At 47.2% G+C, this 24,554-nt stretch overlaps 1 protein-coding gene across 1 annotated transcript in view; it reads right to left on the bottom strand.

The window, feature by feature from the left end:
- Positions 1-6,087: 6,087 nt before the first annotated feature.
- wdr70 (WD repeat domain 70) overlaps positions 6,088-24,554 on the bottom strand; it is a 43,795-nt gene continuing 25,328 nt past the window's right edge. The window contains 10 exon segments of the mRNA XM_030354373.1: positions 6,088-6,603; positions 9,184-9,346; positions 11,532-11,574; positions 11,576-11,623; positions 11,625-11,652; positions 13,930-14,011; positions 14,416-14,452; positions 14,454-14,513; positions 22,990-23,128; positions 23,717-23,801. Of these exon segments, the coding sequence (XP_030210233.1) occupies positions 6,516-6,603; positions 9,184-9,346; positions 11,532-11,574; positions 11,576-11,623; positions 11,625-11,652; positions 13,930-14,011; positions 14,416-14,452; positions 14,454-14,513; positions 22,990-23,128; positions 23,717-23,801 (773 nt within the window). The 3' untranslated portion in view covers positions 6,088-6,515.

The following is a 24,554-nucleotide window of genomic DNA, read 5'->3' as shown; positions in this document are numbered from 1 at the left end:
GAGAGTCACATCACGAGCCATGGCTGATGTCAAAAGTCACGAGACGCCACCAAACAGCTGCTATATCCAAAAAGAACCTTCACCCACATGGCGATACACGATCGATATGCGAGCCGACGAGAGAGGTGTCTGGCTTTCTCTGTGGATCGCTCTGGCAGGTCGGCTCAAGAAGAGAATCTTGGGTATGTCGTGGGTAAGCGTATACCCGACGAATGACATCACATGCTTCATTTTGAACGATGACGTAGCAAGCCTGCAAAGAGAAGGGGATTTTAGTGTTTCCTTCAGAGCAGAGATGAGAATTTCGTGAAGGTGACCTAACTAAAAAAATAATATTTGTTTCTTTGTTTCAAACGGAAAACCGACACAGGCCGGGTACATCCGTTTGCAGATATGTCGCTATTATATATACAGACTGTCCTTTCTTAACTGAAGGCAAGACTGAAGCAGAGGCTCTACTGTGAGAAAGTTGGCCAGCGATGCCAGTATTTGCTTTGGGAACATTCGTTTTTTCCCAGGAACATCGATTTTTCATGTCTTGGGCTCCGTACTCTCTGGAGGCACGGAGAGTGACCCTGAGATGGACAGAAAGAAGTTTAACTGCAGTCCAATTCCCTTTCCACTGCAAAAACCTGGATGTAGACCCTTATACAACCCCAGGACCAAGGGACGAGTATTTCCACACATTTCAAGCGAAGACATTATTTTTTTCTTGGTGCAAAAACACGTCTATGTAAAATCCGAAAAAAACACATAAATGGAATATATGTAAGTGATGTATTTATTAATACGAAATTAACTTATTGATATTTATTGCAATCCATTGTATGAAAGAAATGTTTTTTTGTTTTGTTCAGTTTTCTTATTTATTTAAAACGGCTTTTGTTCTGTCCTTGATAGTGCCAAAGTGAAGCGTATATTTAAGGGAGGGGGGGGCCTCCGGCAGAGAGGAAGCAGCACATAGGTACAGCCACAGCTCATCAAACTCAAACGCCACAGTAACGCACACTGTTCCAACCCAAGTTCACACAATTCCGCAATATCCTAAATAATACACATCCGTTTGCCGATTCCAAGAACATTGTGGAATTATTCAGAGTTAGAGAGAGAGAGAGAGGAGCGAAGGACAGAGAGAGAGACATCGAAAGCAATGGACCAATATTACCTTTTTTTTTCAAATAGACTGTATCTTAGTTCTCGCTTTTTTACACCGTGTTGCAGAGGGATGGCAGATGTCGTGAGTCTTATTTTTTGACGGTTCACCTTGTCGTCCCTGACTGGGACCAGAATACCAGACTCCAGAGAGCGAGCCGTCGCAGGCTGGGAGCGATGAGTCACGCGCTTACGGCTTACAGCCAGAACCACCTCGCCAAACCGTCGCATGTCAGATTCATCTGTTTACAAACCAACACATAAATACACCCATACCTCCCTCTGGGCTCGGTTAGAAAACAACTCCACAATAACACCAGTCTAACTCAGAAAAGCCTTTATTATATTTATACCATAGTCTGATCCGTGGTCATCAGTACCCAGGTTTTATCCACTGTAACAACATCAACATAAAACCTTGACAGTAGACAGGCTTCAGAGTTATCCTTTAGTGTGACACCTGATAGTTTTGCGACAATGTCGAGAGAGAGAGAGAGAGAGAGAGAGAGAGAGAGAGAGAGAGAGAGAGAGAGAGAGAGAGAGAGAGAGAGGGAGGGAGAGAGAGAGAGTACCTCCAGTGCTCCATTGTCCTGTGATGAGCCAGGAGCAGAGCAGAAGCTCGCTGCTAGTGTCAGACTCCTGAACACATTTCCCCTGAACCCTCCAGACACGGGCTCTGTGCCAGGTCTCAGTCCTAGGCTTTGTAGTGGTTACCGGTTGTTTCCTGTTGTTTCGCTTTTTTCCCCTGGATTGCCTGTTTCCAGTGTGTCGCTCTGACAGACACTTGTTTTCTTCCTGACGTGGGTGGGGCACTGTGGTGGGTGGGTGGGTGTTGGGTGGGTGGGGGTTTGAAAGCGATCCTCCAGCATGAGGATTAACAAACTTTACTCCCACTGGCGTTGGCCACCGTAAGAGATTCTAGGACCATTTAAGGAAGATCTAGCCCATGGCCCCTCTTGAGGTTAACTGTAACCATTGTTTGTACTTTTGTTCCTAGTGGGGTGAATCTAGAGGGCCATGATCCCCTCACAACCATCGTCAAATAATCCCCTTTGATTGAAAACAACAACAAGTACATTCAGGATAAGAGGGAGAAAAAGACACAGAGTCAAAAGTGTGAACCCTTGGGCAGGTCTTCCATGTTGGTGTGGATTAAGGACCCGGGTTTCAGTTCACCCAATAGCAACCAGGCCAGCTTTACGCTGTAATCCCCGACCCCCACCACCCACACACACACACACACACACAATCACATACACAGAACAAATCCACCATATCAGGCTGAATGTAGGCCAAACACTACACAGAAACCAACATACAAAAGAATTGCCGCCACTAAAAAAAAGGATTCTTGCTTTTATCACAGCATACTTCATCAATTGGATCATCTCGTCCCCCTGTAACAACTGATTTGTGCTTAAGCCTTTCCAGATGACAATGTGCATTTAGGAGATTTCCCTAGCAGCCCTCTGGAACCCTTATACCATCCGTGTGTGTCCCTGTGTGTGTCCCTGTGTGTGTGTGTGTGTGTGTGTGTGTGTGTGTGTGTGTGTGTGTGTGTGTGTGTGTGTGTGTGTGTGTGTGTGTGTGTGTGTGTGTGTGTGTGTGTGTGTGAACTATTTGTGACCACTGTCCCTCTCTCTCTCTCTCTGTCTGTCATTCGCTTCACTGCGTTTCTCATCCTCCCGTGTGTTGATTGCGCCTCCATTTTGTTGTTGGGTCTGATTGTGAAGGTAAACACGCCCTGACTGGAGCAGAGACGAGAGTCTTTAGCGTAAACATGGAGGGGAAATTAAATGGGAATGCAACGTCTTCACTCTTGTTTTGTCTTTAGCACCTCAGCGGCAGAACTGTCATTATGTCGGACTATGTTTTGTGTTACTGAACCAAAGCTCAACAAACTTTATTTTTGTACTATATTCATTTTATAACTTTTTACAGAATTAAACTTGTTTATATTAAACGCGAGTGTGTGTGTCTCTCTCTCTTTCTGGGTTTTCTGGCCTCATCACCAGCGGTCTAACTAGATCTCTGAGGTGAGTCCCTTTCCAACTCGGCAGAGATGTTTACCAAAACTCAACCTTGCATGTTCAGAAAAAAAAAGCAAACACAATGTGAATTGAGGTGAATTAAAAGAACTGCAAGAATGGTTCCAATACATGTTGCTAAATGCGGTGGGGCTCTGTGAGGATCCCTGGGCCCGGGCTCAGGGTCGTACAGTAAACAAATGACAGCCGTAAAGCGACGCTGAGCTGTAGAGCGACGCGCCCGGGGCCAACGTTTAAATGGCTGTTAAGAAAAAACGGCAACGAGAACCGGACGAGTCAGTGAGCGGGGCTCCTTGACATAATGCTGTCAGTGTGTGTCTACAAGCCCTAGTTTATGTTCCCTGAGACAGGCCTGCCTCTTCCCCACAGCCTGTCACACAAATGACAGATCTATTAGTGTTGCTCTCAGATTTAAACAACACGGCCACACACATACACACACCAATCATCCACAGACTCAACAATGATACGAAACAGATACTTCAAAAGGTGGAAAGTGATTTGAATTAAAAAACCCAAAACAATGGGATCAAAACTTATTGTAGAATTTGCCAGATCAAGCTGGCTTAGGTGAGGAGTATCGCTGTGGCACTACAAACAACCGAACACACCCTTTCACTCACAAGGTGTGGGATAACAGGTTCTGCGTCGACTGACATCGCCTAATCGCATCATTCCAGCATTCTATGGTTGGCACGGACAAACGGGGTGGCTATAGCTGCCGACATCACCGCCACCACCACCTTCTCCTCCATACCCACTACCTCCACCCCCAGGCACCATGACGGGAAGATGCAGATGCAGCATTAGACGACAGAGTACTAAACCCTGTGTGAAATCACAACACTGTTTTTAAGGGTGCTGCGGGCGATTTCTTTCCCTTTCTAAAGCAAACTGTCCTCAGGGCAGAGAATCTGAGCAGCTCCCGAAAAGCTTTGCCCTAAAATACTCAGTATCTGGACATTTTGAAGAGACAGGAACACCACTTGTTGAGATGTTCAAGAAACAACCAGGGATTTGTGTAAACGTGCAATACCTACGGAGATGAGTCAGCCGGTAAACAACTGGGGTGACCTTTAGTCCAATTTGGCTCGTCCGTGTCGAGAACTAAGGAGACCGACCGGCCTGTTGATTGTGGTACCAAAATAGAACAAATATTTGTAGGATATTTGGTCCATATCTATAAATACACTCATTACTAGATGACTCAATACAAAGTCAATTGCGAGATACTTTGAAATCTGTGCACTTGTGACATCACAGGTGCCCACCAGTTGGTTCAGTCCACCTGGATGATGCCTGATAATATGATCCATCATGCATCTGGGTGGACACACTTATATGACAAGGGTACTTCTTTTGAAATGTATGACTTATTTTAATATTGATGTTATAAAGCAGAAATTTATGATTTTGTGTTTAATTAAGTGTGGTAATCTCTAACAATCTCCCTTTTTTATTTCCACATCAACTGGCCATTGAACCCTTAAAATGAGATCCTCTTCTCAGGCCTGGAATGATATAATCCTCTCTGTTATATTCAGAGGTGGAAAGAGTACTAAAATATTTTACTCAAGTACAAGTACTGTTACTCTGTTGAAATTGTACTCAAGTACGAGTAAATTTACCGGTCAAAAAATCTACTCAAGTAAAAGTAAAAAGTAAATAATTTAAAATGTACTTTGAGTAAAAGTAAAAAGTTACTTTTTTACAATCAGTGTTTTCTGCCTCTACTGTGATGTGCAAAAGCCCACCTGGGAAATCGAAAGCCCACCTGGCAAATTCCCATTGTCATTGTGACACAGCACACAGTGCTCACTGCACACAACAGAGCTAGAGCTGCCGGCGCGCAGGGGCACAACGTTCAGTTTTTTACATCCCATAATTCATTACCAGAACACGTTTTTTTTGTTTCAGTGAGATTTTTTTTTACTCAGTAACGCTTGTGCTGTAAAATGCACCGAAGTACATTACTCCAAAGAAAATGTACTTAAGTAAAAGTAAAATTACACATTTTAAAAAGTAGTTAAAAAAGTACAAGTACACAAAAAAGATACTCAATTACAGTAACGCGAGTAATGTAATTCGTTACTTTCCACCTCTGGTTATATCGCATGTGCATGTATTCTGGCTCTACCCTTTGACCCTTTCTTCTTCTTCGACCCTAGGCGTAACCCCTCGGCTTCTTCAGACCTTCCCCCCTCCATCTCTCTCCTGCTCTCATTAACACATTGCCACCATCGCTGTGATACTCTTACCATTCTACGTTCTCTGTTCCTGGTATTCTAGAAAATCCAAATACTATTAACAAGTGACCATGAAGGGCGATGCACGAGACGGATGCCATCTGACAAACACGTTGTCCTGTTGTGTTATTGCAGAGCAGACCTCAAGTTTAACAAGGCGTTGTTGTATATGTATATGTTGTTGTGTCACGTTATGTTATGTTGGTATGGCTAGAGGATGGATTCCACCAGCATTTACAATGAACACAAACTGTTTGTGTTATGGGATCTGTATGTTTTGGCTGTCTGTCCATGGAAATAACCGTGGATATTCTAGTCCAAAGTATTCAAAGGAAACCCAAAACCAATGCAGAAATGACTTCATACGTCACATACACAACCTGACACATATATTCAAAGAATATAACCGATATGCCAAATTACAAGGTTACTGCAATTTCATATGACAAATGTTGAAGAAAGTAGGACCACGGAAATAATGTGATTTTTCACAAGAGGGTTTTGACGACTGAAGTAGTCAAGTATTAATAACTGAACTTTGTCTTATTTATGACGTTTTTTTTTTAAATCGATATTTGATTCAAATATCGATTCAAATTTGCAATATTTGAATTGATTATCTACAAATTAAGAAACAAATATATTCATAAAAAGATGATTTTAATGTGAAACAAATGACCCACCTGCTATTCAACGCTGTAAAAACATTGGGGCCTCTTTATATCAAGTCTAACCTTCAATTTGCAAACACGTTGAGAAGTATCCCATACTGCCCATAAATTGCTCATAAAAGTCGAATGCTCACAGACCACAAAATCTGGCCTCCATTAAACAGGCATCAGCAAATCCGGGAGGGGGGGGGGGGGGGGCAGAGACAATAAAAAAGAGGACAATATTCCAGTAACAAAAATTACATCAAAACAATATCTTCTACTCGACGCATGGGATCCACCAAAAACGCCAGACGGAAAATGCTTTTGCGTTCAATTAACGGAGCCCGAGCCGTGGAGATGGAGCCTCAGGCGTATAAAAACACATATAAAGATGGCCGACGTGTGTCCGCCTGTGTTCAGATCTTGCGTTTCTTCCACTCGGGCTCCTTGTCGGCCTCCTCGTCCTCCTCCGAGTCCTCGTGGAACAGGGTCTCTGGCTGGGTCCTAAACAGGGCACATTTTAACACACGGTCATGCTTTATGATCTGTTTGTTTGAACTTGGCTGTTGTGCAATATACATGGCGGCGAGTATGTACGGGTTCACTCCGGATCAGCGGAACATAATATATGGAGACAGGCGGGGGTGGGGGTAAGGGAGAGGGGGGGGGGACAGACCATGAGAGACACAAAGGGGAAACCAGGCTCTGCTTGTTTTTCCCTTGGATGGAAACCAATAATAGCCAGGGGTGGGGGGGAATCGAATGTTAAGCAGAGAGTAGAACCTACCACTTATTCATGGGAGAGTTATGGATGGAACAGTCGATGGGTGGACCTGGGAAAGCAGCACGCGATGCTCTGCCTCAAGCGCATCGCTGATCGTTTTAAAAATATCCATAAACGATATATACAACGCACGACAAACGTTGTTGCGCGTGTGTATATGTGTGCATGTATATGTGTGCATGTATATGTGTGATAGGTGTGTGTGGGTGCGTGTATAATGGAGTGGGTGTGTGTGATAGGCGTGTGTGTGTGTGATAGGTGTGTGTGCGTGTTATAGGTGTGCATGTGTACGAGTGTGTGATAGGTGTGTGTGCGTGCCGGTATATAGGTGTGTGCATGTATATTGGAATGGCTGTGTGTGATAGGTGTGTGTGTGTGATAGGCGTGCGTGTATATGTGCATGCGTATAGGTATAGTTGTGTGAATATGTGTGCGTGTGAATATGTGTGCATGTGCATATGTGTGCGTGTACATGTACACGGCGACCAGTTAGGTCGCGCGCCAGGGGAAAACCAATTAACCCCCCCCCCCCCCCCCCCCCCGAGCAGGCAGAGAGGGCTGAGCGGGCGTGCTGGCCAGCGCTGAACACCACAGCGGCCGCCATTAGCGTGAACGGCCCCATTAGGGCTGCTAATGACCGGCTTCAGGCCGCTTGGAGCCAGAGCACCCAGGTCTACACGCTTAACATGGGTACCCAGAATGAATCCTGGCTCCTGGAATCCGAGCGGAATGTCCGGAGACAGGGGAGGGGGGCTTGGTCTCCATGGAGAGTAGGTTCACTGCCCACCGTACAGTGGTGACCCTATTGGTGGTCTTTTTCTTGTTGGGACCTCTTAAGTGATGGACAATAGTTTGTTGAATTGTTCTCTGATAAAAGGCTTGTGGTTGGGGCTGGGCGACATGTGAAGAAGGATGTGCTGCATCATGTGGAGTTTTACACCACAGCAATCGTTATCAAGATATGTTTATGGAGTCTACGGGTGTCTGAGTTATCAAACATAAACCCGCTCTGCCAGACACAATAAGAACATTGTTTTCATTTAAAGGATCAAAACGTCATTCCTCTTTTCTACTCAAAAGTACCGAACAGCACAAACTAAAGCCACAGCAAAACATATTCAAAAACCGCCTCAAAGGGAAAACATATGTTTATGTTGAGATACCTCAACCGAGAAAAAGGAAAGAAAAAACCCCTCTTTGATTTGGATATTTGCAGTTGCTGGTGTCTAAACTACGGCCTGTATCTACATCGGCTGATTGTTCTGGGTTTAGGGCCTGGTGGGGTCATAAACCAGGGCATCCCAGGTGTAAACAGCTCCACAGTAGCAGATACATCCAACTCAGAAAAAAATGTGACCTTTTTATTTCGGGTCAGGTCTGTACATGGCGAGACGCCGCCACACCTGTAGATGAAAGAGGTTGCCTCGGGCAACAGGCGCAGCCCTATTGTACGAGGAACGCTCCTGTTTTGGAGCTGCGTTCACACTCGAACCGCCAGAGGTTTGGATTTTTGACGCACCACTCTTAGAATGCACCACTGAATCTCTTCCAAACGCGTGTACAGTACATAGTTGACAACACACAAGCACTCGACCGGGATAACACATGTACACCCACTGTAGGCGCTGACGATGTTGAAGATGAGGCGCAGAATGAAAGTCGTCTCCTGGTTTGATTTTTCGATTCCTTGTACACAAGGGCCCGGGGTTCAATTCCCCAGACCCGCCCAGACTAACCCTCTACGCTTATCCCTGCACCACTAACCCACCTAAGCTGCACCTATACGACCGCTGCAAAGGTACTGGGTTTGATTCCTCATGTCAGCAGTCTGTACCCCGATAGTATTCTAGAGCAAGAACCCTGAATGTTCCTCAATGGAACCTACCGGAGCTCCCTGTGAGTCACTATGGATGAAGCCTAAGCTAAATGACCAAGACAACAGCATTAACCATAGCATTAGCATTCAATCCCCCATGTCAGCAGTCTGTACGCCTCTAGCACCCTTGGGCACAACCCCTAACTGCTTCCTTGATGGAACCTATCCGTCCACACTGCAAGTCACTATGAATGAAGCCTCAGTTAAAGGACCAAGACAACAGCAATAGCATTACTGTTAGCATTAGCATTCGATCCATCATGTCAGCAGTCTGTGCCCCGCAAGTACCCTTGCGAAAGACCCCTAAATTGCTTCCTTTATGGCGCCTATCTGGGCTCCTTCCGAGTCACTATGGATGAAGCCTCAGTTAAAGGACTAAGACAACAGCGTTAGCATTAGTGTAGCAGATTGAGGGGATCCCTACTTTGAGTAGGCGGGGGCCACCCAATAGGGGTTCTCTGAGGCCTCCTTGGCGTGTCTGAGGATGGCCTCTCTTGGGTTGCTGTCGTCCGTCTTGTCCAGGGCGATGTTCTTCACGATGAAGGAGGACAGGGTACCCCCGTGAGCCGCCACGCGACCCCCGCGACCTGAGAGAGAGGACCACCGGGGTTAGAGCCAGGCACCGGGGTGGCAGGGCGCGCGCGCACGCGCACACACACACACACACACACACACACACACACACACACACACACAACACACACTCTAAGCTAACGTATCAATGCACACATACATACAATCACACAGTCAGGAACACACAAAGCAAACACATGTATCGAGGTGCACGCACACGCACACACACGTAAACAAAAAACGTAGCAAAGTCAATGAAAGTCAGACATGAGGAGACGTTTGGGTAAACACGTAGGAAAACCCAGGATATACATGTATGACATATGATATCTGTGAGGCCGCAGGTTGTTATGAACCTGTTTGATTGCCCAAAGACCCATGTGCCTTGTGTCATTCTTAGCAGGGTGTGACGGGAACATAGTTCCAATTCATAGACTAGTGTATCACATACAATGTTGTTAATGTTGCAGAGAGCTTTGAACATCTTATACATACTTCTTGGTTATTGGTATAAATGTAAGGACATGGAACTTCAATGCAATTCTGTACATGTATACTGATATTTTGTGAACCCAGGAAAATATATGTATATCAGCATAGTCAAAAGTGTACATGTTTATTTGCTATAAGCATTTCCGGACTTTCGCATGCATTGTGGCGAAAGTGCGCAAACATGTACCTGTTATATGTAATGGTTGAATATATAGATCTAATATCTAGATGATCATAACATTTAGAAAATAATTTCCTTGCATTTGTACGACTGCAACATCTTTATACATATGGCATATTTACCCCAAAAAAACCTCAGCCAGCCAGATGGGATGTTCCGTCCTTCTGGTATCTCAGTTTAATGCTGACCTTGACCAATGTTGTGTCTGTGTGTGTGGATGTATGAGTGCGTGTGTGCCTGTGTGCATAGGAGTACAGGAGCTAATGTACCAGTAAGGTACAGGATTATCCAATAACGGGACAGCCTGTCATGGTTTGTGCCGCTTATACCCCCTTGCCAACTGACTTGTATCACAGATACCAACTGACTTTTACCACAGTTACAAACTGACTTACACCCCAGTTACAAACTGACTTACACCCCAGTTACAAACTGACTTACACCCCAGTTACAAACTGACTTACACCCCAGTTACAAACTGACTTACACCCCAGTTACAAACTGACTTACACCCCAGTTACAAACTGACTTACACCCCAGTTACCAACTGACTTACACACCAGTTACCAACTGACTTACACCAGTTACCAACTGACTTACACCAGTTACCAACTGACTTACACCCCAGTTATAAACTGACTTACACCCCAGTTACAAACTGACTTACACCCCAGTTACAAACTGACTTACACCCCAGTTTACCAACTGACTTACACCAGTTACCAATTGACTTACACCAGTTACCAACTGACTTACACCAGTTACCAACTGACTTACACCCCAGTTTACAAACTGACTTACACCCCAGTTACCAACTGACTTACACCAGTTACCAATTGACTTACACCAGTTACCAACTGACTTACACCAGTTACCAACTGACTTACACCAGTTACCAACTGACTTACACCACAGTTACCAACTGACTTACACCACAGTTACCAACTGACTTACACCACAGTTACCAACTGACTTACACCAGCTACCAACTGACTTACACCACAGTTACCAACAGTGATTAAATATTAGTTTCCTTTCATCTATAATCATGTTTTTTTTATCGACGTGGTCAGCTGAAATCACAACATTCTTCAGTGGAGCCTTGTCATGGACACATCTGGGTGATTATTTTAATTTGAGCGTTGATTTCATGTCGGATTTATGGTGCTCGAACTGTTAAAGATGCCTCCCATCCTTAAGAAAAATACACACTTTTGGAACGCTACTGACATATCAGAATCGAGTGTTCAACAACGCCGTTGTATATGTGCAATAATCCATCAGTGATATTCAAACCCTCCCCACAGAAAACCCTACTATCCGCATACCATTCATACGGCTAATGCTAACAGACATGCTATCGGACATGCTAACAGATGGACCGCCTTTGGGCAGCTGGTCTCACTCGGACGACTAAAGAACCCTAAAGACCTTGCCGTGTGTAAAAATGACCCTCCGGTGACAGCGGTTAATAAGGCGCGGGGGGGCTCTTAGTGGGACGGGCCGGGGGGGGGGGGGGGGGTTACCTGGTCCGGACACCGGGGGCTCGGGCTTGTTGGACTTCATGGGGGTCCAGGCGGTCCTTCTCCAGCTGCTTTCTGGTGCTGCGCTGCCGGGCCCTCGCGGAACATGGGCAGGGCGTGGGGCTGGAGAGAGAGAGACACACACACACACACTACATTTAGATACTAATATTCACACGAAAAACCCCAGCTAACACACAGGCTTACATAACATGAGCCATCCAGATGGCCATGCGAGGGGACCTTTAGGTTGCGTTCCAACGTGTCCTTCGCGTGGAGCTAAAGCCGAAATCGTCGGGTGCAGGCAAAATCACAACACGGACAAGCATGCAGTGTGAGCATGAGGTGCACGCATGGCCCGCATGATTTCCCGCCCGAGTGTGTGTACTTAGCGTTGTTCTGCTGTAGTGGACACCAAGCGGGCTCATTACAAATCCCTGGCTGATAGAGTCACACACTTTACGCCGCTACTCTTTACACTTTGCTGAGCACCACCACAATAAAAGCCCCCGGCTTGAGTAGTGAGTGAATGAGGGCATGACAATGAGTGCCCTAAAATGTGTGTCCATCTGTGTGTGTGTGTGTGTGTGTGTGTGTGTGTGGTGTGTGTGTGTGTGTGTGTGTGTGTGTAAGAGGAGAGAATAGACACATTTGTGTGTGTGTGTACGTGTCTCCATCTGTGTGTGTGTGCGTCCATCTGAGTGTGTGTGTGTGTGTATGTATGTGTGTCCATCGCGTGTGTCTGCGTGTACAATCCATCTGTGTGTGTGTGTGTGTTTGCGCTCATCTGTGCGTGCGTACGTGCATTCGTGCGTACGTGCACGTGTGTGTGTGTGTTCTGGTGTCTACGCCGAGGTGCACGTGCTCCCTGCTCGCGGGGTTACAGAGAGACACTCCAGCGAGAGGGGTCGCTGGATGGAGTGGTTTTCCATCCAGCGCGCCGGCCTGCTAATTCCCCGCTCCGCCGCGCTACATTAAGCAAACGGGCGACCGCTAACAGATTCCCTCGCGTCTCTCAGCGGGCCGCCACTCACTTCCTGTCCCCCTTCGCCGATTTTCCAGCGCCGGGGCACCGAGTGCGTCACACTCCACACCTCGCTGGGCGTGCTGGAGATGCTATCAAAAGGCCCGCGTACGGACAGGTACGTGCACATCCTCTCTCCCCCCCCCCCCCCCCCCCCCCCCCGCGGTGGATGGGACTAACCTCCAATCAGGAGCCAAGTGCTACTGGCAGCTGTTCAGTTACTATAGGTCCATTACCTAGGCCTCAGGTAGGTGTGTGTGTGTGTGTGGTGTGTGTGTGTGTGTGGTGTGTGTGTGTGTGTGTGGTGTGTGTGTGTGTGTGTGTGTGTGTGTGTGTGTGTGTGTGTGTGTCCACGTGAGGAGCAGAAGGACAGGTGGATGTCCGTCGTGTGGTCAGCTCGTGGTGGTCACATGATGCCCTTAAGGCTGTCCGTTCGGTCCACCCATTACCCCACCTGACCCCGTGGCCCCCACCCACCCACCCACCCCCCACACACCATCAGCTAATGGCCCCGAGTCCTGCCTTTCGAACCGCCACAGATGAGGGAGACATGAAAGTGTGCGTGTGTGTGTGTGGGAGTGAGTGAATAATTGTGTGAAGGAGGAGGTATTGCATGAGTTACAGGGAGATCATGGAGAAGACAAACAGAAACAGAGAGAACGAGACTGATTCAGAGATAGAGAGACACACCCAGAGACAGAAGGATGGAAGGAGAAAAGCGAGAACGAAGAGCTAAACACTGAGCGAGAGCTAAAGAGAGAGCGAGAGCCACATAGGAGAGAGCGTGGAGCGAGAGCTAAAGAGAAAGCCAGAACTAAAAGAGAGAGATGTGATGCGAGTCAGAGAGGTGATGTGATCGGGCACTACGGCACACCACAAATCCCCGCGTTCTCTTGATTTGAAACGCTGGGAGTTAGGGCAAGGGCGCCGTTCGCCATCAGGGCGGGCGCGCGGCTAAAAGCGGACCCCAGTGCCCGCGGCCGTCCTTGAAGGAGGAAGGCACTTATCCTAAATCGCTCCTGTAATTACCACAGCCTTAAACGGGCGACGGGTGTAAGCGGGAGCCCCTCACACACAGCAGGCGTAGGGGGGGGGGGGGGGGGGGGGGGGGGGGGGGGGGGGGGGGGGGGGGCGGTAAGGATGCTGATCTCGTAGGTGGGGAAGAGAAGCTAACGGCAACATGAACCATCACTACTGTTGTGCTAGGGGCTCGCAGTTTGACGTGGATGGGTGTGTGTGTGACGTGGATGGGTGTGTGTGTGTGTGTGTGTGTGTGGAGTTGGTGTGTGTTTGATTGTGTGTGCGGTTGTTTGTTTGTTTATGTATGCGTGCGTGCTTGTGTGTGGTGTGTAAGTACGAGCGAACGGAAACCTACGTGTGATGATGTAATCCTGCGTGAGTGTTTCTGCATGTCTCTCCTTCCGCGGGCTCTTCACCACACACAGCTTAGCGCCCCTGTAAAGGAAACCATCCATTTAAACATCCCCCTGTGCAATGTGACCCGTACATGGAAAAACACTGAAGAGGTGACTGTGACATTGACACAACAAGAGGTGACCGTGACATTGACACAACAAGAGGTGACATTAAAAACACAGGAGATGAACCACGACATTGATACAACAACAGGTGACTGCGACATTGACACAACAACAGGTGACTGCGACATTGACACAACAACAAGGTGACCGTGACATTGACACAACAACAGGTGACCATGACATGGACACAACAAGAGGTGACGGTGACATCCACACAACGAGAGTGACGGTGACATTGACACAACAAGAGATGACCATGACATCAAGTAGAGTTGACATTGACAGACATCCCATCTGGGATGGGGGCGGGACCTAACCTGTGGCTTCTTGAGCGGGTCGTAGTACACCTTGGCCAGTCCCGTTGGCGGGGCCCACCATGATCTGGTTCAGCTTAGGATGCCACAGGCAGCGGACTACACTCTGTGGAGCGGGGGGGGGGGTGGGGGGGGCAATCACATGCGAAGCACAGTTTGGTTGGAGTTCCGAGACATCACAGCATCCTCGCCGTCTGGACGGGGCTCATCTGCGATCCAGCTGTCGTACATGGTACAGCAGAACCACAGGAGAGGGGTGGAGCTGAGCCTGGGCCGGGAAAACCAACCCGCTCAGAGGGGGCCGATTCACGCTTTGTTTACCGTTTTGTTGCGGGTAGTCTACCCAAGAGAAGCTCATTTGAATGAGCTTTCAGAAGGGGACCTGAATGTGTTTATCTACAGTGGCCAGTCTACACGGTGTGTGGATTTGAAACCTTTGCAGACACTTTTTATCAGAACCTTGGTGTCCAACCGGATGGTTTAGCTCGTCTTCCCACCGGTTTGGCTTAGAGTTTTGTGTGTTCCCCGTTGGCCAATGACACGCTTACAAATCCCCGTCTACAGCGACACGACTGGTCAAAACTAATCGGAAGCGATAAAGTTTGAAACGCCCAGTACCCAGATTAGAGCTGGTCAGCTATCAGACATTAGATTAAGAACCTTTATGTGACTAGGTAGCCCACTAGGTAGTCTACCAAGAAGCCTTCAGCCGAGGTAGTTCCCAGATCACGGTCCTGCAGATGTGGGTAATTTAGCTTGGGTCCATCCTGGCACCGTTTCAGCCCTTTTCCCAAACACAGCGCTCTTGAAGGACAGTGGTAACTAAACGATGTGTGCCTAACAGCCATTGAAGGCTGTGTTTAATAGGTGACTTAATTAGCCCGTGCAGGTCCAACGCACCGGCAGCGCTACAGGCGCGTGACCCAGGTAGATGAGGTACCAGCCTGAGATCACTGGTGTGTGTGTGGTGTACGTGTGTGTTGCTTCACCGCCTGCCCCAGTTGACTATATTTGGTGGTTTAAAGATGTGGACCTGGATCCCCTGTCTGTCCTGTCTTTGTCTGGTGGGAGAGTGTGTGTGTGTGTGTGTGTGTGTGTGTGTGTGTTGTGTGTGTGTGTGTGTGTGTGTTCATGTTTGCTTGTGTGTGTGTGTGTGTGTGTTGAGAGAGATGATGGCCCACCGCCAAAAAGGCGACAGCGACCATATTCATCCAGAGTCAGATCCCCTGTGTCCCTGAGTGTGTGTGTGTGTGTGTGTGCGTGGCCTGAGTGCACGTGTGCATGCAGTGAGTAAAAGCATAGGGTACCCCCCCCCCCCCCCCATCCCCACTCTACTGTGATGAAAACCTCCTGTAGTTGCTCTGATCCCTACGATACAGCCCCAGCTGCACTTCACATGTTTCCATGTGCATTCGGAATGTAACAACAGCCATGTTCCCTCCGACAGCCGACATACAGGCTTACTGTAGGCCTCCTGCTCACGACATGCCTTCCACAACATGTCCAGCAGGAATGCCTCAACACGGACTCTGACATGCCCCGGGACAACAGCCCTGAGCAGAGGTTTCCGCGGCAATAAAACAACAATGTAGGTACAATGTAGAACGGTGTTGCTGCCAGCCATACAGGGGCTTACTGTAGTCGATCAGTTCACATGGAATGCAGAAGGACAACGTACATAGGCCCTGGGAAACTTGTGTTGTGACTCAGGCCTGTGTGGAACAGAGGGAGGCTTGCGTGGCATGCGTCCATACAGTCTAAATGTAGACATCTGCTTCCCGATCGCTCTCAGGGCTCACTGTAGACCTTTCTCTGCACGACAAAGAGAGGGGAGTGAGAGGAGCGGCCAGGCACGGGCTCTCCCCGCACACATGGAGTGTGTGGCACGCCGCCCTTCCGTGAGACTGAGGGAGTGAGGTGAGTGATTGAGGGACAGAGCAAGTGATCGAGTGAGTGACAGAGAAATATAGAGAGACAGAGAGAGAACAAGTGAGTGAGTGAGAGAGAGACGGAGAGGGAGAGAAACAGAGAGAGACAGAGCAAGTGATCGAGTGAGTGACAGAGAAATATATAGAGACAGAGAGAAAGAGAGAAAGCAAGTGAGTGCGTGAGAGACAGGGAGGGAGAGAAACAGAGAGGCAGAGAGACAGAGGAAGTGAACAAGTGAGTGCGTGAGTGAGAGACAGAAATATAGAGAAATATAGAGAGAGAGAGACAGAGGGATAGAGAAAGAGAGCGAGACAGAGAGAGCGAGACAGAGAGAGCGAGAGAGCGAGAGAGAGCGAGAGAGAGAAAATCAGGCCATGCATGAGGTGGCGGGGGCAGGGTATGTGGATGTGGGTGGTTAAGACCACGACCGGGACGTCCAGATTCTGTGACAGGGCCTGCGTCTAAAGCTGCTTAACGCCCAGCTGTCCAGCTTCCCATCCAGTTCCCAGTGTAAGGAGCCTCCATCACTCACTGTGTATAACACACGCACACACTGTACGTACGCACAGGCAACACAGACATGCATATGCGTCATTCGTATGCAGGTTCACACACACACCACACACACACACACACACACACACACACACACACACACACCACACACACACACACACACACACACAACACACACCACACACACACACACGACTAGACAGATGAGGGTTAATCTGTCCTACACATCACGTGGCAGTCTTAATTGATGATTTAGCAAGATCCAGAAACTGATATAAACAGCATGGCTTATTTTAGCTAATCCCACCAAATATTTATATGACACTATGAAGTCCTTCAACCAAAAATGTGTTGCTGTATTCTTTAAAAGTCACAAAGAAGTGGCTTTCGCGGAAATAAAAACATACTACACCAGGTAGATCGTAGCATTACAGATGCAGTTGCCTTAGCCAGAAGTTTATAGCCTGTGAAATATTTATAAAAAATGTGTCAAGTATTGATCTAGTAAGAATACTAATGCTTTAACTATTCTAACCAAGAACCAAGCACCTGTGCGTTTGTGTGCGAGTGAGAGTGAGTGTGTGTTTTTCTGGCTGTGCCTGCCTGCCTGCCTATGCGTTTTTTAGACCACTTTCTATTGTGCCTGTTGAGTGGCACCACTGACAGTGAATGGGTAAGGTGTAGTAAACAGTCTGTCAGCGTTCCCAAAGTTACACATCACCTTTCATCACGGTGCAGGGAACAGGCAGGAGCGACAACCAGGAATCCTATTCTCCGGAGAGAGAGCGCACTCAATCAAAAGCCCGGTGGACTCACTGTACCGTAACTGTGTCCCTGCTCTAGGGCAGAGGAAACCCCTTGGCAAGATCGAGAGAGACCCGACACAGCGCCAGCGGAGAAACCGCCAAAATCAAGATCAAACTGATCTTGATTGGCAATTCAATTCAGACGCACAAAAAAGAAAACGACAAAACTAACAAAACGAGCTGGTCAACAGGCTGACAAGGTTGCAGCAGAAGGGGGGGTAGAGGAGGGTGGGATTGGGCTGGGGAAGTGGTTCTGGAACAGAGAGCGGGAGACAGGATTCCACCCCCATCTGGGTCCCCAGGGCGCTACGCAGCACACGGCCCCGGGGCCCAGTCCGGGGCAGGGGCCTGCCAACCAGATATTCAGAGTACCATGTTTACACTTAACAAAAGCCCTGTTTAAGTTTCCACTCCGCAAAATAACAGCACATCACGGCTCGAAGGGAGAGAGACAGAGAGAGAGAGAGAGTTGATTAGTCTGCGCATTCGGTAGTCGCCCCCCGTTGACCTCCTAGCATCGCTCAACGCCGGCGGCTGTTGAAATACCACACAAAACAAGAGAGTAAATAAAAGGCAGTTCTCAACGCCGATTGTCCTAATATGTACGCTGGTTATGAAACTGGGGTTGAGTTATGCAGCGTTCGCCAAGGCCATCTCTCTCTCTCTCTCTCTCTCTCTCTCTCTCTCTCTCTCTCTCTCTCTCTCTCTCTCTCTCTCTCTCTCTCTCTCTCTCTCTCTCTCTCCCTCTCCTCTCCCTCTCCTCTTCTCCCTCTCCTCTCTCCCTCTCCTCTCCTCTCCCTCCTCTCTCTCCTCTCTCCTTCCCTCCCTCTCTCTCCCTCTCCTCTCTCCACTCCTCTCTCCTCTCTCTCCTCTCCTCTCTCTCTCTCTCTCTCTCACACACAGCTGTGTTCCTTGGGTAGCCACTAGTGAGTTTTGGACTAATGTTTTTGTGTTGACAGCGAGGCTATGCAGGCCAAGTAGATGCAGTAGGAGAGAAAGAATGCTAGTCTGTAGCACCTTAGCTACAGGCTGTCCTGGGCGAAACATCCATTATACGGTGGGTAATTAATACAAACCATCTCCTGTGAAAGTGTTGTTTTTTCTTATTGAGCGAGGAGCTAGGAGGCAATGGCAAGATTCCCCTTAAAACAGGAGGAGCTTAGCATCAGCAGCCACAAAGAGGGGAAGGGATCTCTGACAGATTCCCACAGCGTCAGTGCTCGGTGTGGTTGAAAAGACCCACCGTTCCAGTGAGAGACGAACTGACTTACAGAAAAAAAAGGGATTGCCAGGAATGGCTGTCTGAATGCCACGAAGCGGGGACGTTTAACGTGTTAGTGTGAACATCTAGGTTCAACGAGAGCTGACACAAGTGGTTTCATCTGCCAAAACATCATGGCGCACTCGACACAACAAAAAGATTTGTCAATATCGTTAGCCAACGCTAACAAAGAACTGATTACACAGATTTAGTTGGAACGCACCTGTGCACACACGCCTCATTAATTAATATAAAATATATATATCATATACTCCCAGGAAGTTAAATTCTGTGTTGCATTCTTTTCATTCATTAATTGTCAGTGAACATTAGGCTGTAACGATACACAAACTCACGATTCGGTTTGTATCACGATTTTTGACCCACGGTTCGATACATCCCACGATTTTTGAATTTAAAAGCATTTTATTTAAACAACACTTATATACCAATTAACTTAATGTAACATTTAATAACAAATAATTTGGAACACTGAAACAGATTTGAACAGAAGAATACTATTAAAGTATAGCTAAAGAAATAACGTGTGGGAGGATGCTTTTTTCAACTGTTTGGTTGGTTTAGTCAAATATCCTTATTAGCACTTCTTATTGGGCTATGTAGCTTAAATAATGACATATCAGGCCGTATAGAATGCAACATGTTTAATAGCCTAACTTTCAATAGATGGAGAAAACCTGAATGTCATGAACGTCGCAATAACGAGGCGTTACGAGTAGCATATGTGTGTGCGCCAGAATGGCAATGTGCGTATGCGTGTGTGAGTGACGTCAGCGAGTGAGTGGACGAGCGAGGAGAGCGAGCGGTAGCGCGTGTGTCTAGTGAAGAAGCGAACGAGTCCGGTAGAATTAAGTACCCATCCCGTCAATAATCGGTGGCCGCTTCATTCCGACCTATAAGCAGACAAACTGCCAGTCAAATCACACAAAACAATAGAGACAGGATCACACAGGCCCCCTCTGGATAAATGTCGTTCGTTATATCGCATATGAGCACTTCGACGGCTGTGGAGAAATGCGATCCTCCGTAGCCACGGAGGATTGCAGTCGCATACTTACGGCATCGATAGGAGGGGGCGCTGTCAGCAGACTATTATTTAGACCAATTATTAGAAAATTTCAATCGGACAATTTGACCGCAGAGTTAGAAAGGGCGTATCGCGCTTCTGCCTTCTCACACCGCGAGACAGGTTCGTGGCTTTGAGTATCGCGATTTTCGGTTTGATACGCGTATCGTTACAGCCCTAGTGAACACCATGACAACCAGTTACGGTGGTAAACGTTTGCAATAGGCACCCATGATGATAGAAAGGAGATTTTCTGGCTCAATGTGACAGACCGATTCATTCCCTTATCTCTCAGCAAAGCAGGGATAGGAGGGTTTTAGAACCTCCAGCAGCAGCAGCCAGAGCAGGCAGGAAATCTAATAAATATGAGCCAACCAGAGACAGAATCAAAACATTGGCCCGAAGTGAGAAAACAAAGCAAGGAATACCTTCGGGGGTTACGACAAGCCTCTGGGAATTCATTTACTAACTCAATACAGAGAAACGACAACGATCCATTTCAAATGCACAAGCGGACATCCTGCTTAGGTCAGCATGAGTCTCACCTGGGCCCTGCCCCATGTGACATGACAGGAAGGAGGGGAGGTGAGATAAGCAGAGAAACAGACCCCACTGTAGGTATGTATCAGGAGAGCATAAAACAGCCTCCACTCCCAGAGAGTGTACCTCCCCAGGCCCCGAGAACCCGGGTCTGGGGTTATACAGACTGTTTAGGTAGAGATGATTGGTGGCCCATCCTTTCACTCGGATGCCTGCTGCACCACTTCATAAAGACTGCACTTAGATTCCCCCCCGGCCATCCGAGAGGCAGACCGTGGATGTAAACATAGTAAATAGCTCATTCATCAAGCTTCCCCCCACCGCCACCTCTGAGTAGATGTCACCCAGAAATAACGGATTCCGCTGCAAAAACAAACCTTTGCCACCTTCTGCGGCTGGCCCTGTCGGATGAGGGTGAGGGCTTGGGGTGTTGGGTGTGTGGACTGGGAGTTATGGAAGATTTGGGGGTCAGATGAAGATCAAGAGTCGATGTGGTTGACTAGGATCGCTTTCAATTTGAAGTTTTCTGCATTGTTCTTTGAAAAACTGAAGATAAATGTAGCCTCGTTGGCCAAATTACAGAAACGTTATGCTAACGCCAGCCCGACACTTGGAGCCCAGTTACTGTTGAGCGTTCTAAATGATAATTTCCTTCACAATTTCATCCACACCTTACTCATTGGAGCGAGGGTAATTTGGTGCTTATCGTCCCTTCTTAACCCCTTTAGAAGCACACCAATTATACAGCTATAAAGGAGTTCTGATTCATGCAGATTCATGCTGAAGACAAGTCACCTTCTTGCTTTGTCTATTCAATGAATTTGAATTCAGCTTTACAATCGCTGACCTACATGGGCATAGGAGAGGCCCATGTAGGAGAGTCTTATCTATACATGGCAGATCTATGGCTCTAGTAGATTTCCTTACTTCCTCCCTTCTATTAATAACAGCACCATAGTCCTGTCTACACTTTGATACTGCGTGTGCTCATTTACACGTGTACACACACACACACACACACACACACACACACACACCACCACACACACACACACACACACACACCACACACACACACACACACACACACACACACACACACACACACACACCTAGTTTCTCTTTGTTCTCCTTTCTCTCTCTCTCTCTTAAAAGTTGTCGAGTCAATCCCAATGAGAAAGTGACTGTCTGAGGCGAGAGAGAGACAGAGTTGGAGGCCATTAGCCTACCTCAGACCCCACTGTTATGATTAAACGTACACAGTGGTAAATCTGCTCAAAAGGGGCCGCGGGAACGCAGGGAGAATAAAGGGAGTCGCACCAAAAAAAGCCAAAGAAAAAAGTGACATGGAGACAGTTTCCCTACGCCTTCCTTTTAGCACCTTCGTCGGGGTGTCTCCCCCAGATGGATTTGGGGGCATGAGTTTCTATAGTGGCATGGAGTTGTTAAAATATTTTATTGCATCTTTTGTTATCTGATCTTTAGTTTGTTAAAGAGACAGCACCCTCCCAAGCCTTGCGCTTGAATTGGATGTGAAATCAAATCAACCAAAAGTTGCGGTGACGCAAAAAACTAAAAAAGGTCCCGTTTCCCAACTTTCTCGTAGTTTGGCAGTAAAAAAAGCAGACCTCTTGACATTCCTCCCTCCACTAAACCTCCCCTAGCATTCTTCTCAATTTTATCCCAAAACGGTGATCCAACCAAATAAATTTGTGGCAGGGCTGACAAAATGGCCCCCCTCACGTCTCCGCTTGAGGGGAACACAGAGAATAACACTCATTGGTTGGGACACTCGCTCCTGCAGTCCGACGGACTCCATTGTTTTTTATGCTCTTCTCAGGGAGACTGACACTTACTGGGAATGCATAGACGCGCATGGTTTCCATTAAGTGTTATATTTTACAAGACAGAAACTGCAAGTCGTTTAATTCACCATTTCCTGGCTCGTTTTCTGTTGTCCCGTTTAAATCTTTGCCGTCTGTAAGACAGTTAAAGACGAAAGCAGAGGATAACCGATGCAGAGCTGGTTCAGCTCATTGTTGCTGAAGCGTGAATCATTATTTACTCGTTTTCCTACATAGTCATTTTATCTCTGGGCCCAGTTTAGTTGGATAGAAACGATGTCTAATATTAAGCATATGGTATTAGGGAGAAGGCTGTGAATAAAACAATTCAAAACTGCATTTTCTTTGCAGTTCAATATCTTGTTTGTAAATATTTGCACTCAATCTCAATAAAAAATGCCAAATTAATACATTTCCCATTAACATTATAATATCATTAATTAAATGTCTATCTTCAACTTTCAAATATACGCAATACATCCCCTTCCAACTCCAAGACCCATTGTCTTCAAGCTACTTGGGCTTTGAATTTCCCCTGGGGATCAATAAAGCACACATCTATATCGATCAATCAGAGTGGTCGTTGAGGCATTACTCACTGCGTTGGTCACTTCCACCTCGTAGACCTTCTGGAAGGTGGCTCTGTCGAAGAACACCAGCTTCCCGTTGCCTTCGTTCTTCTTCACTGACGTGCCCGTCAGCACCAGCTTGTCGTCGGGGCTGAAACAGCAGTCTGTCCTGGTAGGGAAATCACAACACACCGTCGGTGAGCTACCATTCCACACGGTTTTATTTCGCAATGGATGTTTTCTTGGGTTCTGGTGATGGATTTCCACAAATGGGCACGGCCTTTACGGGTTTGCGAAAACTACTGCAAAGTGTATTAAATAATAACTTCAGTCACGCTCTTGCTCTGCATGCTCCGTCTCAATTTGGTTGGAAGTCAAGCAAAAAACAGTCTCCTCAGAGAAAGTCCTTCCATGACTATTTCACATCATCTTTTAATACCGTTAATCAAGAAGGTTTTATTGCTTTTATTGCCGTCTATTGCAACACTCTCCTTTCGGCGCCACCATTGTTTTAGAGAAAGCTGCGGACCGCGACGCTCCGCGCTGCTCATGAACCTCCCTCCCTCCCTACCTCGAGGGTGGATTCCTCATGTCATTTTGTTTCTAAAGGGCTCGAGGCAAGACTGGTGTGCAGAGGGGAACAGAACAAAATCAGGATGGCCTCCCAGGACTGGTAATGGGCATCTGTTTGCTTGTGGAAACGGTCACTCGTCTGAACGTAGATGAGAGGGCGGTTACTGAGAGATGGGTGACTCACATGGTGAAGTAGGTGGTGAGCCCGGTGGCCACATTCAGAGGCTTCTTGAAGTTACGTATGTCCCAGGTCTTCAGGGTGTCGTCACCTGGAGAGGAGGACAGTAGGAGTCGTGGAGAGGGGTCAGAAGTCAGACAGAGATCGGGTCACGCACAAGCTGCCACCTCAACACCACCGCGTGGACTTGTTACTCATTTTCTCATTGAAACAGTTTCCTTTGTCTTGAGCTCTGTTTTATTTAATAGACACATGTCGGGCACCCAAGGACCCCCTAACCTTCCCTGGAAGGAGGGATCCCTCTTCTATGTTCCTTCATTCATGATTATGGGAGTTCTTCCTTGTCCTATAGGGTGCTTAGGGTTGGGGGGGTCGTATAATGTGGAGCCTGTGAAGGCCTTTGAGACAGTTACTGTGATTAAGGGCTATACAAATACAACCAACTTGACTTGATTGACTTGACTGCATCTGGTCTCCCCTAATGTTGTTTAAAATGAGACTGCAATGGACAGTAAAGCAGGACCAAATGTTCATTCAATAACCATTTGTTTAATAAAAGTAAGCGATGACTGCTAACAGCCTGTTTATTGGTTGTTTCTATGGTTTAGTCAGTGTTTTAAAGTGCTACCCAAGAGAGAAGCTAATCAACTAAGAGCTCAGAGTAAACAGTGGAACTTTCCACGTATGTGTACGAGTGGCTGATGTTTATTTTGTTGATTGAGTCAAATTTCTCCTTTTGATTTGTGATTAGCTGTTTTCTGGCTGCAGAGGCCAATTTTGTTTGGCATCTGCCAAACTAAACAATAGCACCATAAAATCCCCAAAATTGGAGGCAGCAAAAGGT

Source organism: Gadus morhua, chromosome 4 (genome assembly GCF_902167405.1).
Source record: "Gadus morhua chromosome 4, gadMor3.0, whole genome shotgun sequence".
Classification (NCBI taxonomy): domain Eukaryota; kingdom Metazoa; phylum Chordata; class Actinopteri; order Gadiformes; family Gadidae; genus Gadus; species Gadus morhua.
Note: the sequence above shows the minus strand (reverse complement) of the source record. Positions and strands in the feature narration are given on the sequence as shown.